We start from the raw sequence: 14,928 nt of genomic DNA, 5'->3' as shown, positions 1-14,928 counted from the left end.
GTAAGGTAAAGTCCCGGGTTCGAATCCAGCGGCCCTGCATTCGAACCCGACATACTTACAAATGGGCTTTTTTTCAAAAACACCGGTACCCTGAGGGTTTATATGACCTCTGCTATTGCGAACCCAACAAAACAAATTACCCCCAAAACAGTACACAAATTACAAAGAAAAAAAAGAACCTATAATCAAAAAGACCGAATGGAACAAGAAAAAACCGACAAACGAACACCAACAGAAACCCCCTACCATCCATGACTTCAAAACCGAAACTTGAATCCACATAAATCACCCAGACTCAACACTGAAGATGGCGAAATGCTGAAGTCAAAATCAGCGAGGATAGAGCTAGAGATAGGAAAAACGAGACTTTTTAAGGATCAGATCAAAACTGCTCAATTAGTGAAATTAAACAGGTCTTTTTCGTGGGTCGTTGCTCACCGCTAGCACTCCCCTAATTTATATTAACCATAATTCCATGGGTAAACATTGGCGGGAGGTAATATATATATATATATATATATTCTCTGCTTGTTTATTTCTTTTTCGCATATTTTGTTTTAAACTGCAGCCATTCAAGCCTCTCGATCTGGTTACTGACTCTCTTCTTTGAAACTTTTACTACGTCGATATCATAAAATACTAGCCTAGTATCTAAGGTTGTCAAATACAGAATAGAAACAAACCTAACAATACATACATATATACATCATCACAAACATAGATGTCTTGTCAAATTCATTCCCCCAGAGTACACGATATTCCTCGGAGAGGTGTTGAACCCATAGCAGTCTCCCTAATAACTTACTTTTACTTTCCAGTCGTCATACATTCACCCCGGAGTACTCGATATTCCTTGGGGCGGGGTTATAAGCAATCCCTTCCTTTCACGCTAATAAATTACATTCATTACAATAAATTAACACAAACACAACACTCGATAGAAACATAGAGGTCTGGTCACATTCACTCCCCCAGAGTACTCGATATTCCTTAGGCGGAGTCATAAGCAACCCCTTCCAATAACTTACTTTTACTCTCCAGACGATACACACTCACTCCATAGTGTTCGATATTCCTCGGGGCGAGGTTAAAACAGCCGATTCCTTTCACGCTAATAAATTACGTCCATTGCAATAAATTAACATAAAGTCAACACAAATACAATAAAAACCCAAATAAACACTATTTACATTAAAAAATCCCTATAGCCCTGAGGTACCACAACAGACTGCCATGCTCCAAGACTGTCTGATGATATTCCAAAATATTTATTATTTATGTATTATTGTCTATATACGACAAGCCTTCTGCGATTGAAATGTGCCGACCTTTACGAGCGGAGCCCCTATCTCTAGATAAACAAACCGAGATGATATCCAATCATAGGTTCATGAGCAGACCCGAGGAGGAAATCTCACAATTATTTGACGTTTTCGCCAGTAGTTAGTCTGTGCGTCTCCCTACGTGTTCTTTCATACGTTCTAATGGCTTCCAAAACAACATTTGTTAAAACTTTCCCAAATTGTTTATACATTACCAGTTTATATTATACCAGAGAATAAATTTCTATAAAGAAAACAAATTAATTTAATCAGTTGATAGCTTAATTAATATCGAGAAATGAAATAAAAGGTAAATCAACACTTCAGAAATTTATACAATTTGCAAACGGTTTTTATACAGCAGGGCCACTTTTTTTTGCAAAAAATTCTACTTGTGTTAAATTATTGTGTATGAATACTAAATTATTCCGCCATATTTTTTATGGGAGGATAAACCTTTAATTTAGTCGTTTTGTAATCATCCTGATCCGATCTGTCACTCATAACGGCACTTCGCCATCTTCAGTAGAGTGTGCGTTATTTTGTCGTTTCAGAGTGTTGAACAATGAAATATACAAAAATAATTTACAATGTACAGCAGATAAAAACACTCAAAATCTACAAAATGCTCGTAAAAAGGGAGAAAAACATGGACATACAACTGAAAGTTTAGAATTAGCGAGGCTAGGCGGTCCAATATGAACCAAAACTAACAAACGTATCGTCAATTTGTGATAACATGTCAAAGACAAAATTTTGAAATGGCTATTCTGACAAGTGATAAATTGAAAACAAATAACTTTTGTAATTGTTGTTCATTTCCAACGAAGGACCAAACAATTTGCTAACATGTGTAATTGTTGGCGTGCCAGGAAGAAATTGAAGGATTTTTCCTATTGTTGGATAGAAAGGAAGAAAACTATGTTTTGTATTAAAATAAAGTGATTTCTTTTTTAATTGGGCAAAGCAGGATTGAACTAACTTGATATTAAGGAAACTCCTTGCAACAACATGACTCACGCTTATGATTATAAGTTCAAGTATTGTAAAAGGCGAACCAGAAATGCTTTCGATACAAGTGGTCGTTTTTGTTTTTCCTCTGTTCTCTTGGGAATTGCGAGTGTAGTGTTTAGGTGTCTGCCATTCCGGCTTGATCCCGTTTTCCATGCAATATCACGATTTGCCAGTGATAACTGGTTACAATTTACGCCAACTCACGATCCCGGGTCTTATAATTTTTTTTTAAACTGTAAAAGTCGACTCGGCGGTCTGACAAAACGGAGACGGGAAATTGCATTGGGCAATGAAAGAATTTGGAAAGGAAATGTAAAACTTCACCTCATAACGTTAAAATACTTAATTTTATCTTGCCTAATTCGAATTAACTTTCTCCGATGAAAAACGACACAAGGCCGTCTATAAATCGGTCCCGTCAGTAGCACGTGACACGAACGAAAAAGACTTTCTAAGGTAAAATTAATAAAAATCGCAGGTTCACGGTATGAAATGACCCGTTCAGCATGGTAATAATTTGTTTTATTTAAAGTTCAGTTACCGCCGCATATGACGTCGGCGAGGTTCGTCTGTATCGACTGGTGGGTCTTGCAGCCTTCTCGGATCGTCACGATCTCTCCGTGGATCTTGGTGACCACTTCTGACTGCGACAGCAGCATTGACTTTCCCTTCCCTGCTTCGCCGAGTCTCACGCTGTCCGGGGTGGCTACGAAGTACCCTTGGGACGTCTGGTAAACCTGAAATTCAAAACCGTACAGTTAATATATCACAATGTATTCGAAATGAGGCGGCCCATGGCAATAAGTAATAATCTATAAAAATCCAAAAAAAATGACAGTTTACTTAGTGTTTTCAAAACTGATTAATATACTTTCATCTTATTTATGGACGTGTCTGTAAGAAAAGTGTGATATCAATTGCACCTAAAGCAAACAACTCTCAGCGTACAGGCTAAAGACAAATGGCCTTTTTTTCATGTCGGCTGAAAGAAATCGGGAAGAAAAGTAAGTACTGTACGAAAAGTAAATCGTCGGAGATTTACATTTTAGCGGCTTAATAAGGAATAACAACGTATGCCTGCGCATATGGTCAGAAGAAAGTATCTGTCTGTTTGATCAATTACTTATATTACACCTTGAATCATGGCTAGTGGTTATTTGCTACGAGTTTGCTGGCGTAAGATAATTTAAACGACTTTATTTTTTTTAAATGGGCCTGACAAAACCTACGAGGCAAAAGATAAATTTAAAAGTCTCTACTATGATATCTAAAACTCTCAATAATCGAATTTTTAAAATTATTGAGCAATGGGAAGAGTTTTACCCACATCTGGTGCTCCCAAATTGAAAATGCGTTTGTTTGCGATAAACTGACTGTAATATATATATATATATTACACTATATATGTATAGTGATTGGTGGCCGTTAGTCGATGATTATTCGGAGATAATAAGAGACCGCATGGTGTGACCTTAGGTTTTAGAAAAACATTTTCTTTATCGTGCCAACGTTTCGATCTTTATTGAGATCATCTTCAGGGTCCGATATATTNAAAAAATCATTTAAATTAAAATGATTATTCGGAAATCGTGAGATGCGGTCTGGTTTGATGTAGGTTTCAGAAAAATATTTTCTTTATCGTGCCAACGTTTCGATCTTTATTGAGATCACTCACTTTTTGAGTGAGTAGAAATACTTCGATTGAATATAAAAAAATATTTTTTGCATTGTATAAATTCACTTTTTTCCACATCCTACATGCATTTGTTAAATATAAACAATGTTTGTAAATCCCAGGCCCTGAAAATGATGTCAATAAAGACCGAAACGTTGGCACGATAAAGAAAATGTTTTTCTGAAACCTACGTCACACCAGACCGCATCTCGCGATTTCCGAATAATCATCGGTCACTAATCACCACACATTTAAATAAAAATGGTTGCTTTTTTTGTAGGTACGGTAGTTTTTAAAAAAACCAGAGGTGCACAATAGTATTAATTGTACACGGCTGAGAACTTAATGGGTAAATATATTATCATGGAAACGAAAAGCAACAACGTGACTATGGAAAAACGTGATTTCGATGATTTTTCTACTCGATCATTCTTAAAAGATTCCTTCCTAAATAAGTGATATTATGTGACGTTTATTTAAATATAATAATTGTTCAGAAATCGTGAGATGCGGTCTGGTGTGACGTATGTTTCAGAATAACATTTTCTTTATCGTGCCAACGTTTCTATCCAACATATATAAACACAAAACATCAATATCTCACTGGCATCTCAACACGACACGCAAGAATGGCGCNTCATTGATAGTCCTTATCTCCTCTTTCAACTACAGCTACATGTCCCTTCGCACTCTCTTAAAACCTATAAATTATTTTATATTGAATTCCAAAGCTCTAACTATATATATATATATTACATTGTACTAGATATTATTAATCTTTTTATGTAAGCTGTAATGAAAAAGCTTGTGTCAAGGGATCACCATCCCATCATCAGCTTTTTCGTATCAATCACATGTGGGTAAAACTCTTCCCATTGCTCAATAATTTTAATATATATATTTAAGGTTTTATAAATTATATATATATAAACATATATACAAATATATATAAACACGAAATAATATAAATTATTTAGTAAGAAATATATTATGCATCATCGAGCAGAAATTATAAAATGTAATCGAAAATGGTGTCTCTTTGTTTTATCTGTGCCGATTTTTAAATGTTTGACATTTTTAATAAAAACTAAATAAATATTGGTGAATCTGCAAGGAAAATGTAGGCTACTATTCGAAAAACAAAAGTTACATTTTTAAATTGTTAAAGAATAATTGTACTGTAATTATTATTGCAATGTTTGAAAAAAATCATTTAAATTAAAATGATTATTCGGAAATCGTGAGATGCGGTCTGGTTTGATGTAGGTTTCAGAAAAATATTTTCTTTATCGTGCCAACGTTTCTATCCAACATATATAAACACAAAACATCAATATCTCACTGGCATCTCAACACGACACGCAAGAATGGCGCAATTACATAGAAGACAAACACTTTGAATGAGTAGAAATACTTTGATTGAATATAAAAAATATATTTTGCATTTTATAAGTTCACTTTTTTCCACATCCTACATGTATTAGTTAAATTTAAACAATGTTTGTAAATCCCAGGCCCTGAAAATGATCTCAATAAAGATAGAAACGTTGGCACGATAAAGAAAATGTTTTTCTGAAACCTACGTCACACTAGACCGCATCTCACGATTTCCGAATAATCATCGGTCACTAATCACCACATATTTAAATATAATATAGATATAGAAATAGATTCAATATATCAATTTACAATAGATATATAAAGTAGAAGGAGGGAATTTAATTTAGAAATTGGTGAATTTAATTTGTAAAAAGGTGACTTTGATTTTCAAACGAGTGAATTTGCTTTTCAAATTGGTGAATTTGATATGTAATTTGCCAAAGCCAAAAATATATTGATATAAACAAACCTCGGCTTCTTTTATTCAAGAGAATGGCACGGTAAGAATAAAGCACGATGGACGTTTCACCGGAAAAATTTTAATGGAATTAACGCGAGGTATTTTTTGAATAAGTCTCATTAGGGAATAGGTTGACGTGATCGAGAGTAAAAACGCTTTCGTTCTCATTATCCTTAAATAAACCCAAATCACTTTTCAAAGTTTCTTAATCCCCCACATTTTCGTTCCAGAGTGTAACTTTCACGTAAGTTTAATAAAATAATTCAGCGGGTTTTAACAGTTTCGTTCAATTCCTTCTTGTAAGAGAACCATTTAATAAAGTATGGATTTCCCAGCATGAAAAGAAGAGAAACAGTGGGAATGTGCAACAATTGACACCTATTAATACAAAAGTAATATACCTTTTCCCACAATTGCCAGAGTCTTTCGTTCCGTATTACATTCAGACTCCACCTTTCTCTTTATAATAAGCATAGTTGCTTTAGTGTTTGTCTCCACTGTTGTTTTCAATCTTCCTATCTGATTTCGTTCAATTCTTTAAAAACCGCGACATCAATGGAGTAAGACTAGATAATAGTATTTACATTAATTCTCTATGTTTTGTCCATCTTTATAAAGCTTTTGTACAACCCATATTAGAATACGCTACACCTGTTTGGAACCCATTCTATCTAAATTATCAAAAAATTCTTCAATCTGTGCAAAACAAATTTTTTAAAACTTTCCTACAAACTCAATCTTCCTTCNATATATTATTTGTATTTTTACATAAATTATTTATATTTTTTGTTATTGTAAAATGTCTTTTTTTATAGTGGATTTCGATCCGTAAATAAATAAATAAATTATATATTTACTTTTTGCCGACGATATCGTACTATTCGCCGATTCGGCTACTGTAGCGCAACGTAACCTGGATATTCTAGCTGAGTATTGCACCCTTAATGGTCTTGTGGTTAATGTAACGAAAACAAAACTTATGGTATTTAGAAACTCTCCCAAATGTAAAAGATCGGAAAAGCTACGCCTTGAGTGCGTAGATTATGTTAACACAGTTACATATCGAGGTGTACCATTTAGTTGTGTTGGGAAGTTCAGCTCAGCAGTGAAAAATTCATTTAACAAAGGCTTGAGAGCACTTGGGAAGTGTAGAGACGTCTTAATAAAGGGTAGATCGCGTTCATTAGAAACGAAAAAGAGACTGTTTGATTCTATTGTTGCTGCCTCATCCTTGTACTCGCGGAATTGTGGTCCCTCGGCCATTTTAACGAAATGGACAAAATTACAAGTATTTTAAGCAACTTTACCATTTGCCAAGAAATACTCCTAGTCAGTATGTAAGGATTGAACTTGAACTTGACCCCATTACTGTGCAGTTGCTAAAAAGAATTTTAAATTTGTGGATAAAATTATTGAACAGGGAAAATGGTTCGCTTTTGAGAAGTTCCTTTCATGATGTCTTCCGTAAGGCCAATTCATCATGTGATTTAGAAGTAAATGATAGGGACTGGTTCTATCAATTGCAGAAGTTATTTATTGGTTTAGGTTGTAACAAGATGTCCCTTTGTGACCCTGAATGTCTAAAACGCGAAAAAGAAAGTATTTTGTCGAAGTGGAAAAATAATCTCTACTCAATAGACATAGAAAAGGTGCTAAACTCAAAATTTAACCCTTTTTATAGAAAAATCAGCTCCCTGTATAAATTTTAAAATTATTTACAACTAACTTTGTCATTAAATAAGGAAAGATTACTTATACAGCTAAGGCTGTCTAGTGCTAAGGAAATCAATTTTTTTGTAAATGGGCTCAAATATGTAATTGACACACAATCAATGTGCTCTTCGTGTAAATTATGTGAAGAGGAGAACTTGGAACGTATATTTTTACACTGTCCAATTTACCAACCTCAAAGATCCTTTTATTTAAAGAAGTACGTAGATACACGTGTAAATAGTAACAAGTTAGACAAATTTGAGTTCTTGCTAAAATTTGAAGCAAAACAACCAGGCAATTGATGTGTTCCATTTTGTTTGCACTTAAATTGAGAGCTTTTGTTGTCAATGAATGATGTTTTATTGTTGCGTCATGTAATTACTGATTTTAAGTTAAGCGCCGTGTAACTGATGATGTAATTTGATTAGTTCTTACATGCTATTATTACTATTAAATTCACTAATTTCGTGGTCCGCTTGACCAATTAATATATTACAATTTACTAAGGTTTTTAGTTGAGATACAAAAGTCAATAGCACGAGCGGGATTCGAACCCACGATCTTCGGCTAGATACGNAGTGTCGTCAATTTAAGGTGGAACATATCTTTAATGATGTATATATCTTTATTTTGCCATTTGGCTCCCCATGTAATAGCTATTGCTGAAATAGAGTATTAATATATCTATCTAATTGCTTCAGTGTTTATGAAATGAATTATGTTCGATGGTATCAACCCAGTACCATTAAATCTGAATAAACCTAACCTCTAAACTCAATAGATCAATCTACAAATAAAAATATCTAACGTGACATTAAACAAGACTTGTGAGTGATGATTCTGGGTATGACTTTGAGATAGAAAGTAATAACAATGAAAATGAATAGAACCTTATTGTTGGCCATTAAATCCGCCAGTGTGTCGTAGAGCAGGTGACTCGAAGGTTGTTCCATGCCGGGGAAACTGGAAGAAATGGCGGATTTGATCGTGTCGAGTACGGCGTTCTGCCCGGAGGCTCCGAGCTGCAAGATGACCCAGCAGACTGCATCTGCCAAGGGCGTGAAGCCGGCCTGTCTGACTTTCGACACCGTGCAGTCCTCGACGTCGCCTGGAAAAAGTCCAAAGATTAGCGTGAAAGTGTGGGCCATTTCGGTTTATCGTTCCATCGGTGGATAATAACAACGTAAAAAGCGAAATCCGAACGTTTAGCCTAAACGCTAATAATCCCCCTCCCCCAGCCTAGTAGAACGGAGATCCTTTTGTAATATGAGCTTGCAATAATTTTTATACCGATCTCAATCCCAAGAGAAAACATAATTAAAACATTTCCGACAAAATGGTCTCGTATTTTCTTGTATGATTTTACAGTTTAGACCGATAATGGGCAAAATAAGAACTTCTCACAGTCAAACGTTGCGAAAATGGGTTACCTGTGAAAACAAAACCATTGTCGAATAACAGCCACATATATTTTCTTGTTTTATGTAAACAAAACAAATCATAAAATGATAAACGATAAAATTTTAACCTGTTAATTTTTTTTAAAATAAATTAATTCCTTTTGCTGCTTTGAGAAATTGCGATCATGCACAATCCACCGTTTTGATGAAGCCTATTATTTTACCTAACAAATTTAACATTAAGAATTTTGCTATTTTAAATTGACTTTAGTTGTCACTTTTACTGTATTTTTTTACAGTGTAAAGTTGTTATTATTAAACTATTACCGCTAGGGCTTAACGCAGCTCTGGCTCCATAAATACGTTTTTCTCCCAATTTTCACTATTTTATGATTATTATATTATATCAGCCGATTTGGTTTTCCTTTTAACCTAGATTAATAAAATACTATGCAGGAACATATTAAATGGGATTAGACATTTTTGATAAAATTTACCAAAATACGCTTTCCGTTAAGTAGGAATAAGACAAAATATTTTTGAACAAAAAACAGATCAGATTCGGTTTAAGCACACTTTAAAGCTCTTAAAAATGAATTTTTATAGCAATAAAAATTATCAATGTTTGGGCTGGATCAGCCAGGATGTTTTCTTCCAATATTTAGTTTCAACCTGAAAATTTATAACACCATTGATTTTAATTGATATAAAAAAACAACAATGAACGCTATTACAACCATTGGATAATGGATTGTCTCTACTTCGAGGTAATTAAATGTGATTATGAATGAGACAAATAAGGATGAAGTCAACAAAAACTCCTCGGGCTGAAATGACCAAGCTGTTGAATCCCCCCTAAAAAGAAAACTCTCTAAGTCTGATTTATTTGGGAAGTCTATGTTTAGTTTATTGGGTTCTAAAGCTCTTTAAAGTCCAGTAGATCGATGGAATAGTTTCAAAGTTATCCATTTTTGTGATTTGGGTCTTCTGAAGTTAAGCATTGTGTTAAACCTCTGACAATACCCTTGGGAGGAGGGGGGCGTCGGTGGTCGCAAGGTTTAGTCTTTGACACGGCGCTCATCACTGTAAGGTAAAGGACATACTTACAAATGGGATTTTTTTCAAAAACACCGGCACCCTGAGGGTTTATATGACCTCTGCTATTGCGAACCCAACAAAACAAATTACCCCAAAAACAGTACACAAATTACAAATAAAAAAAAGAACCTATAATCAAAAAGACCGAATGGAACAAGAAAAAACCGACAAACGAACACCAACAGAAACCCCCTACCATCCATCGAATCCGACATTCTTACAAATGGGCTTTTTTTCAAAAACACCGGCACCCTGAGGGTTTATATGACCTCTGCTGTTGCGAACCCTCGTAAAAAAAAAAAAAAAAATACCCTTGGGGTCATTCTCATGATGGAGAAGTTATTTTGAGTTTTCTCATTATTTCAAAGAACGTTATACATTGATAGCCCATAGGATTTTTCACGGTTCGAATTAAATTGCTGTGTAAGCTCATACACACTGATTGACAAATTTAACACACAACTAAATCTATTTAGATTAAAATTAAATCAATTATCTTTCTACATTACTTACAGGTAATTAGAATCTATCGTAATCAAAATAAACAGTAAATAATGCTTTGTTGAGCCCTTCCATTCTGCTATTCCTAAAGACTTCTTCCAGTCAATCTTTCTCCTTCGTTCATTTCATTTGATATTATTCTTATTCGTAAACCTTTCTCCAGGCTCCAGTCAGGCATGTGAGTGAGTATAAGATGGTCAAAGTCATACCATTATTAAAGGAAGAATATAGCCAGCGGGAAGTCGCCAGGAGACTGAGTGTTAATCACTCTACCGTAGGAAGAACTTCAGAGAGAACATGGCTTCACACTAGAAGGCCAGGACAGGGTTGATCTAGGTCTACAGACGATATATATGCAAGGTGGGCGACCAAGACCCGAGGGGTTAAATGCCTGGGTAGACTCTTACCCCATCAGTAAATCCCTAAAAGGACTCGGCTGACGTGTCCTGCATAAATCCCTTGGACCTGTTCACAAACCCCAAGATTTTGGACCATTTAATCTCGGGGAGTGATTTGATGATGTCCTCTCCTTCAAAGATTTCAAATTTAGACCTAGAATATCTATCACACTCTGCGAGGTAGTGCCTTCCCGTTTCTTCTTTTATTTCGCAAAAACGGCAAAAGGGATCTGGTAGAATATCCATTACGGAGAGGTGTCTCCTCAGTGGGCAGTGGCCCGTCAGGATGCCTATCAGCCTCCTAATTCCCTTTCTGAGGAGGTGTTATTACCAAGAGGGGAGGAGATGCTGATTCCTAATTTTGGTATGTAGATTCCTGCACCACTCCCTCTACCTTTGATAAGTGAACCATCTGTGTAGCAGTCTATGTTACGATGGTCACCATCCAAACTGTAATCACAAGGGGTTACTAGCTGAAAGTACTTTTTCCCCGAAGGGGTTTTAATCTTTTTATCACTAACGCTTAATAATTGGCCGTTAACCTTACTCAATAGTTTTGAGATTTTCGAGTGACCTACGTTAATGCACTCATAATTCTAGCTGCCCTCGCCAATAGAGAGAGAGACGATTCATCAGTCTCATAAGGCTCTATGAAAATAACCTCAGGGCCCGGTACTCGACTCGCGGACCTCTTCTTACCACACTTGTGAATTTGACACTGGAAGATTGGGGACGAGTCCTTTTTACAGATGAGGTGGAGTAGGCGTCAAATCTTCAGATGAACGTCATTTCATATAGAGGTGATGAGGACAAAGGTAGGCCATGCTGTGTTTCATCAGGTGGCAATTGATGTTCTAGGGTGGCATTTCCTTGGACGCCCCAAACCGAATTGTTGATGTCCGAGAAAGATCTCTAACTTCATACAAGACATAATCTTTGCTTTGCCCCAGAATTTGTTCGTCAGTACATTTTCGGTAAGTGTTGACTTTTTGGATATAAAGGGGTTGTTGACATTAATCTTTTCGACAGGAACTTACCCGTAATTTTGTATTTCCAGTTCTTCGATAAGAAATTCCCGATCGAATTCGTTTGTTGGTTGTGCTTTTTGATTTTCCTTTGGATATCCGGAGTGAGTGAGGTGAGAAGTTACCTGGCCCAGCCAGTTTGTGCTAAATCTTAGGGACTCCTAGCCTTTTATCCTGCGTACTTTATCCCATATTTATTTTATTGGGTTTGATTGTTCAGGCTCTTATTGCATTTTTTCTTTTTGTCGAGTAGTCTGCAGTAGGCTATTGCGTTTTTTAAAGAAAGGTTGATTCCATCTTAAAATAAGTGATATACTAGCTCGTTGAAAGGTTCGATTTTTTTTGCCAAATCAAAATTTACTACGAATTTGTTTTTACCATTTATAAACATGTAAAAATTATCTGTTGTATAACAAATGACATACTTTACAAAATTTTAGTAAATATAATATTATTGTGACTGTTTTCTGATTATTTACATGTCTGTCTTATCTGAAAAAATAATAGCTTTTAAATTTATTTTGCTGGTTATTACGAGCTTACTTTGGCACTATTAATAGAACAAAACATTAAAATCTGATTATCCTACTACTGACGAATACCTATTCTTCTTGCGTTTCACAATTTTTGGTATCCAAAAGTACACGTTCTAGAATAAGAAAAATAACGGATTTAAAATTCCATTCTGGGACACGGTAGCGAGTTTCATGGTCCCCTGTTCCGCTTTTCAGGGAAATTTGGAATTTTTTAAATATGTGTTTTGTGTTTCTGTGCTTTGTATGAGTGAGTGTATTTATTAGAGTGAATGGGGAGGGGCTGATGGTGAAATAGCATCCCGATCGCCCAATTGGATTAGTTTGTGATTGTATGCAGGTTGATGGAGGAATATTGTATACCCCATCTACTAAATAGACTGAATGTAATGTATATAGGTGTGAATGTATTTATTTGGGTGAGTGCGTATTGTGTTTCGCATGCGCTCGGGGCTGAAATAAACAAGCTTTCGGATGCCCCTAAAAAAAAACTTGTTTATTGGACTACTTATATTTTCACAACCAATTGTCACTCCCCGATGTGCGTCAGGGGAGTTCACCATTGCGTTACGCCACTGGGTCGCTAGTTTTCCTCTTAAGCCAGATAGACGATCGCTTCCCAATTAACCACGTTAGTCTCCAGGGGCTATCGACTGCTGGGTCTTTTACAAACGCGTGCAAAATATAATCTAGTCTAAATCTAACTATCATGTATAATACAATCATACGAACCTATTCACACCTATGTACATTGCACACTTTTTAAAAAAATGGTTGGTCGTTGTAGTACTCCATCGACCTATATACAGTAGTAATAAGCAAATAAAAATTACATTCAGAATCGATGGGGGAATATTTATAAAAGTACTACATCAAACCTAATTGTAATATTTATTAACTAAACACACACACACACACACACACACACACACACACACACACACACACACACACTGATGGAAGGAGCGATGGTGATGCTGTATTTCACTATCAGCCCCTCACCACTCATTCTAACAAATAGACGCACTCAGACAAAACACAGAAACACAAAACACTTTAAAAAAATCCATATACAATAAAAAAAAACACCCACGTTCCCTAAAATGCAGAACAGGACACCCAGAAACTCGCTACTGTGGCCAAGAAACATTCTTAAATCCGGTGGCATGCCTACACGCTTGTCTATATTTGATCTGTTGAGTTGAACTTTTCATGAGTTCACTCTTTTTGTTCCTCCTCGTCCGTCTGGCCTTAACGTTTTCGTCGGTCAGGCGCCATCTCCAGTGGTTGGTCTGTGCGCTTTCTCTAGTATATATATCCATTTTATACGCTCTAATCGTTGATTAAACCAAAACTAAACCTAAATATTTCAAAAATAATCAACAAGCAAATAGAGCGTCGTTAGTTCTTAAATACACATTCACGTCTTTACAACTAACATCTTTACTTATGAGAACGATATATTATTATTAATAATGCGGGCAAATAAATCAAGGGGGGGGGGCGTCCGTGGCCGCAACGGTTTAGGCGTTAACACGGCGCTCATCACTGTAAGGTAAAGGTCCCGGGTTCGAATCCAGTGGCCCTGCATTCCAACCCGACATACTTATAAATGGGCTTTTTTTTCAAAAACACCAGCTCCCTGGAGGTTTATATAACCTCTGCTGCTGCGAAACCTCTTAAAAGAAATAAATAAAAATAAATCGTACACTTTTAGAATATATTATTGTTATCATAAATTAGATTGAATCTTTTCCTTTTGTCTTACAACTTATCTTTATCCAGTTCTTTTCAAATGTCGTTTATTCAGGACAGATTTTCTCTTATATCTGAAGGTTAATGTTTATCTCATATAAAAATAATAATCTTCTTATTCCAATTAAACAATAGTGTTTTAAGTACAAGTCTTTACTTCTTTATAAAATGAAAGTGTTTTTCTTTTTGCAACAATCTTAATTAGTCTTTAATAAATTTTTCCCTCGGCAAGAAACCTCTGTTGAGTAAGAAGAGTGTATTCTAAAGAAATAGGAGAGTGTGGGACTTTCCGTTTAAGGATCTGTTAAAGTAAATTGGTAAGGTTCACAGGACAAGGAGTAATAAGAGGGCGGAGGGAATCTGAAAACGAATCGAAACTAACCGTTCCCTTCTTAATTAACCGACACTAATTTCTCTCTAACATTTATTGCATTTGGTCTGTACCAATTAGCTTGGGTTCTCAGGCTGGAAAGAAATGTTAGGTTTTTTGGTGGGTTTTATCCTTTATAAACAAGAACTTTTAAAACTTCTAATCAATTCAAAGTTTTTATTAAATTGACAGATTTTATTTTTTGTGGTTGAGTTTTCTATCGTTCTGGTCCGCCTGGTCTCGCCATCTTCAGTTATCACAGAACGTCAGGATGGTCGGAAATT

At 35.5% G+C, this 14,928-nt stretch overlaps 1 protein-coding gene across 3 annotated transcripts in view; it reads right to left on the bottom strand.

The window, feature by feature from the left end:
- The window catches only part of LOC106665264, a 182,912-nt gene that overhangs the window by 5,048 nt on the left and 162,936 nt on the right, over positions 1-14,928 (bottom strand). For all 3 annotated transcript variants that reach the window (XM_024226760.1, XM_024226762.1, XM_024226761.1), the window contains 2 exons: positions 8,455-8,672; positions 2,878-3,073 (listed from right to left, as the gene is read on the bottom strand). In XM_024226760.1, the coding sequence (XP_024082528.1) occupies positions 2,878-3,073; positions 8,455-8,672 (414 nt within the window). The remainder of the gene's footprint in view (positions 1-2,877; positions 3,074-8,454; positions 8,673-14,928) is intronic.

The sequence above is a fragment of the Cimex lectularius genome, unplaced genomic scaffold (genome assembly GCF_000648675.2).
Source record: "Cimex lectularius strain Harlan isolate CLEC.00 unplaced genomic scaffold, Clec_2.1 scaffold140, whole genome shotgun sequence".
NCBI lineage: Eukaryota > Metazoa > Arthropoda > Insecta > Hemiptera > Cimicidae > Cimex > Cimex lectularius.
Note: the sequence above shows the minus strand (reverse complement) of the source record. Positions and strands in the feature narration are given on the sequence as shown.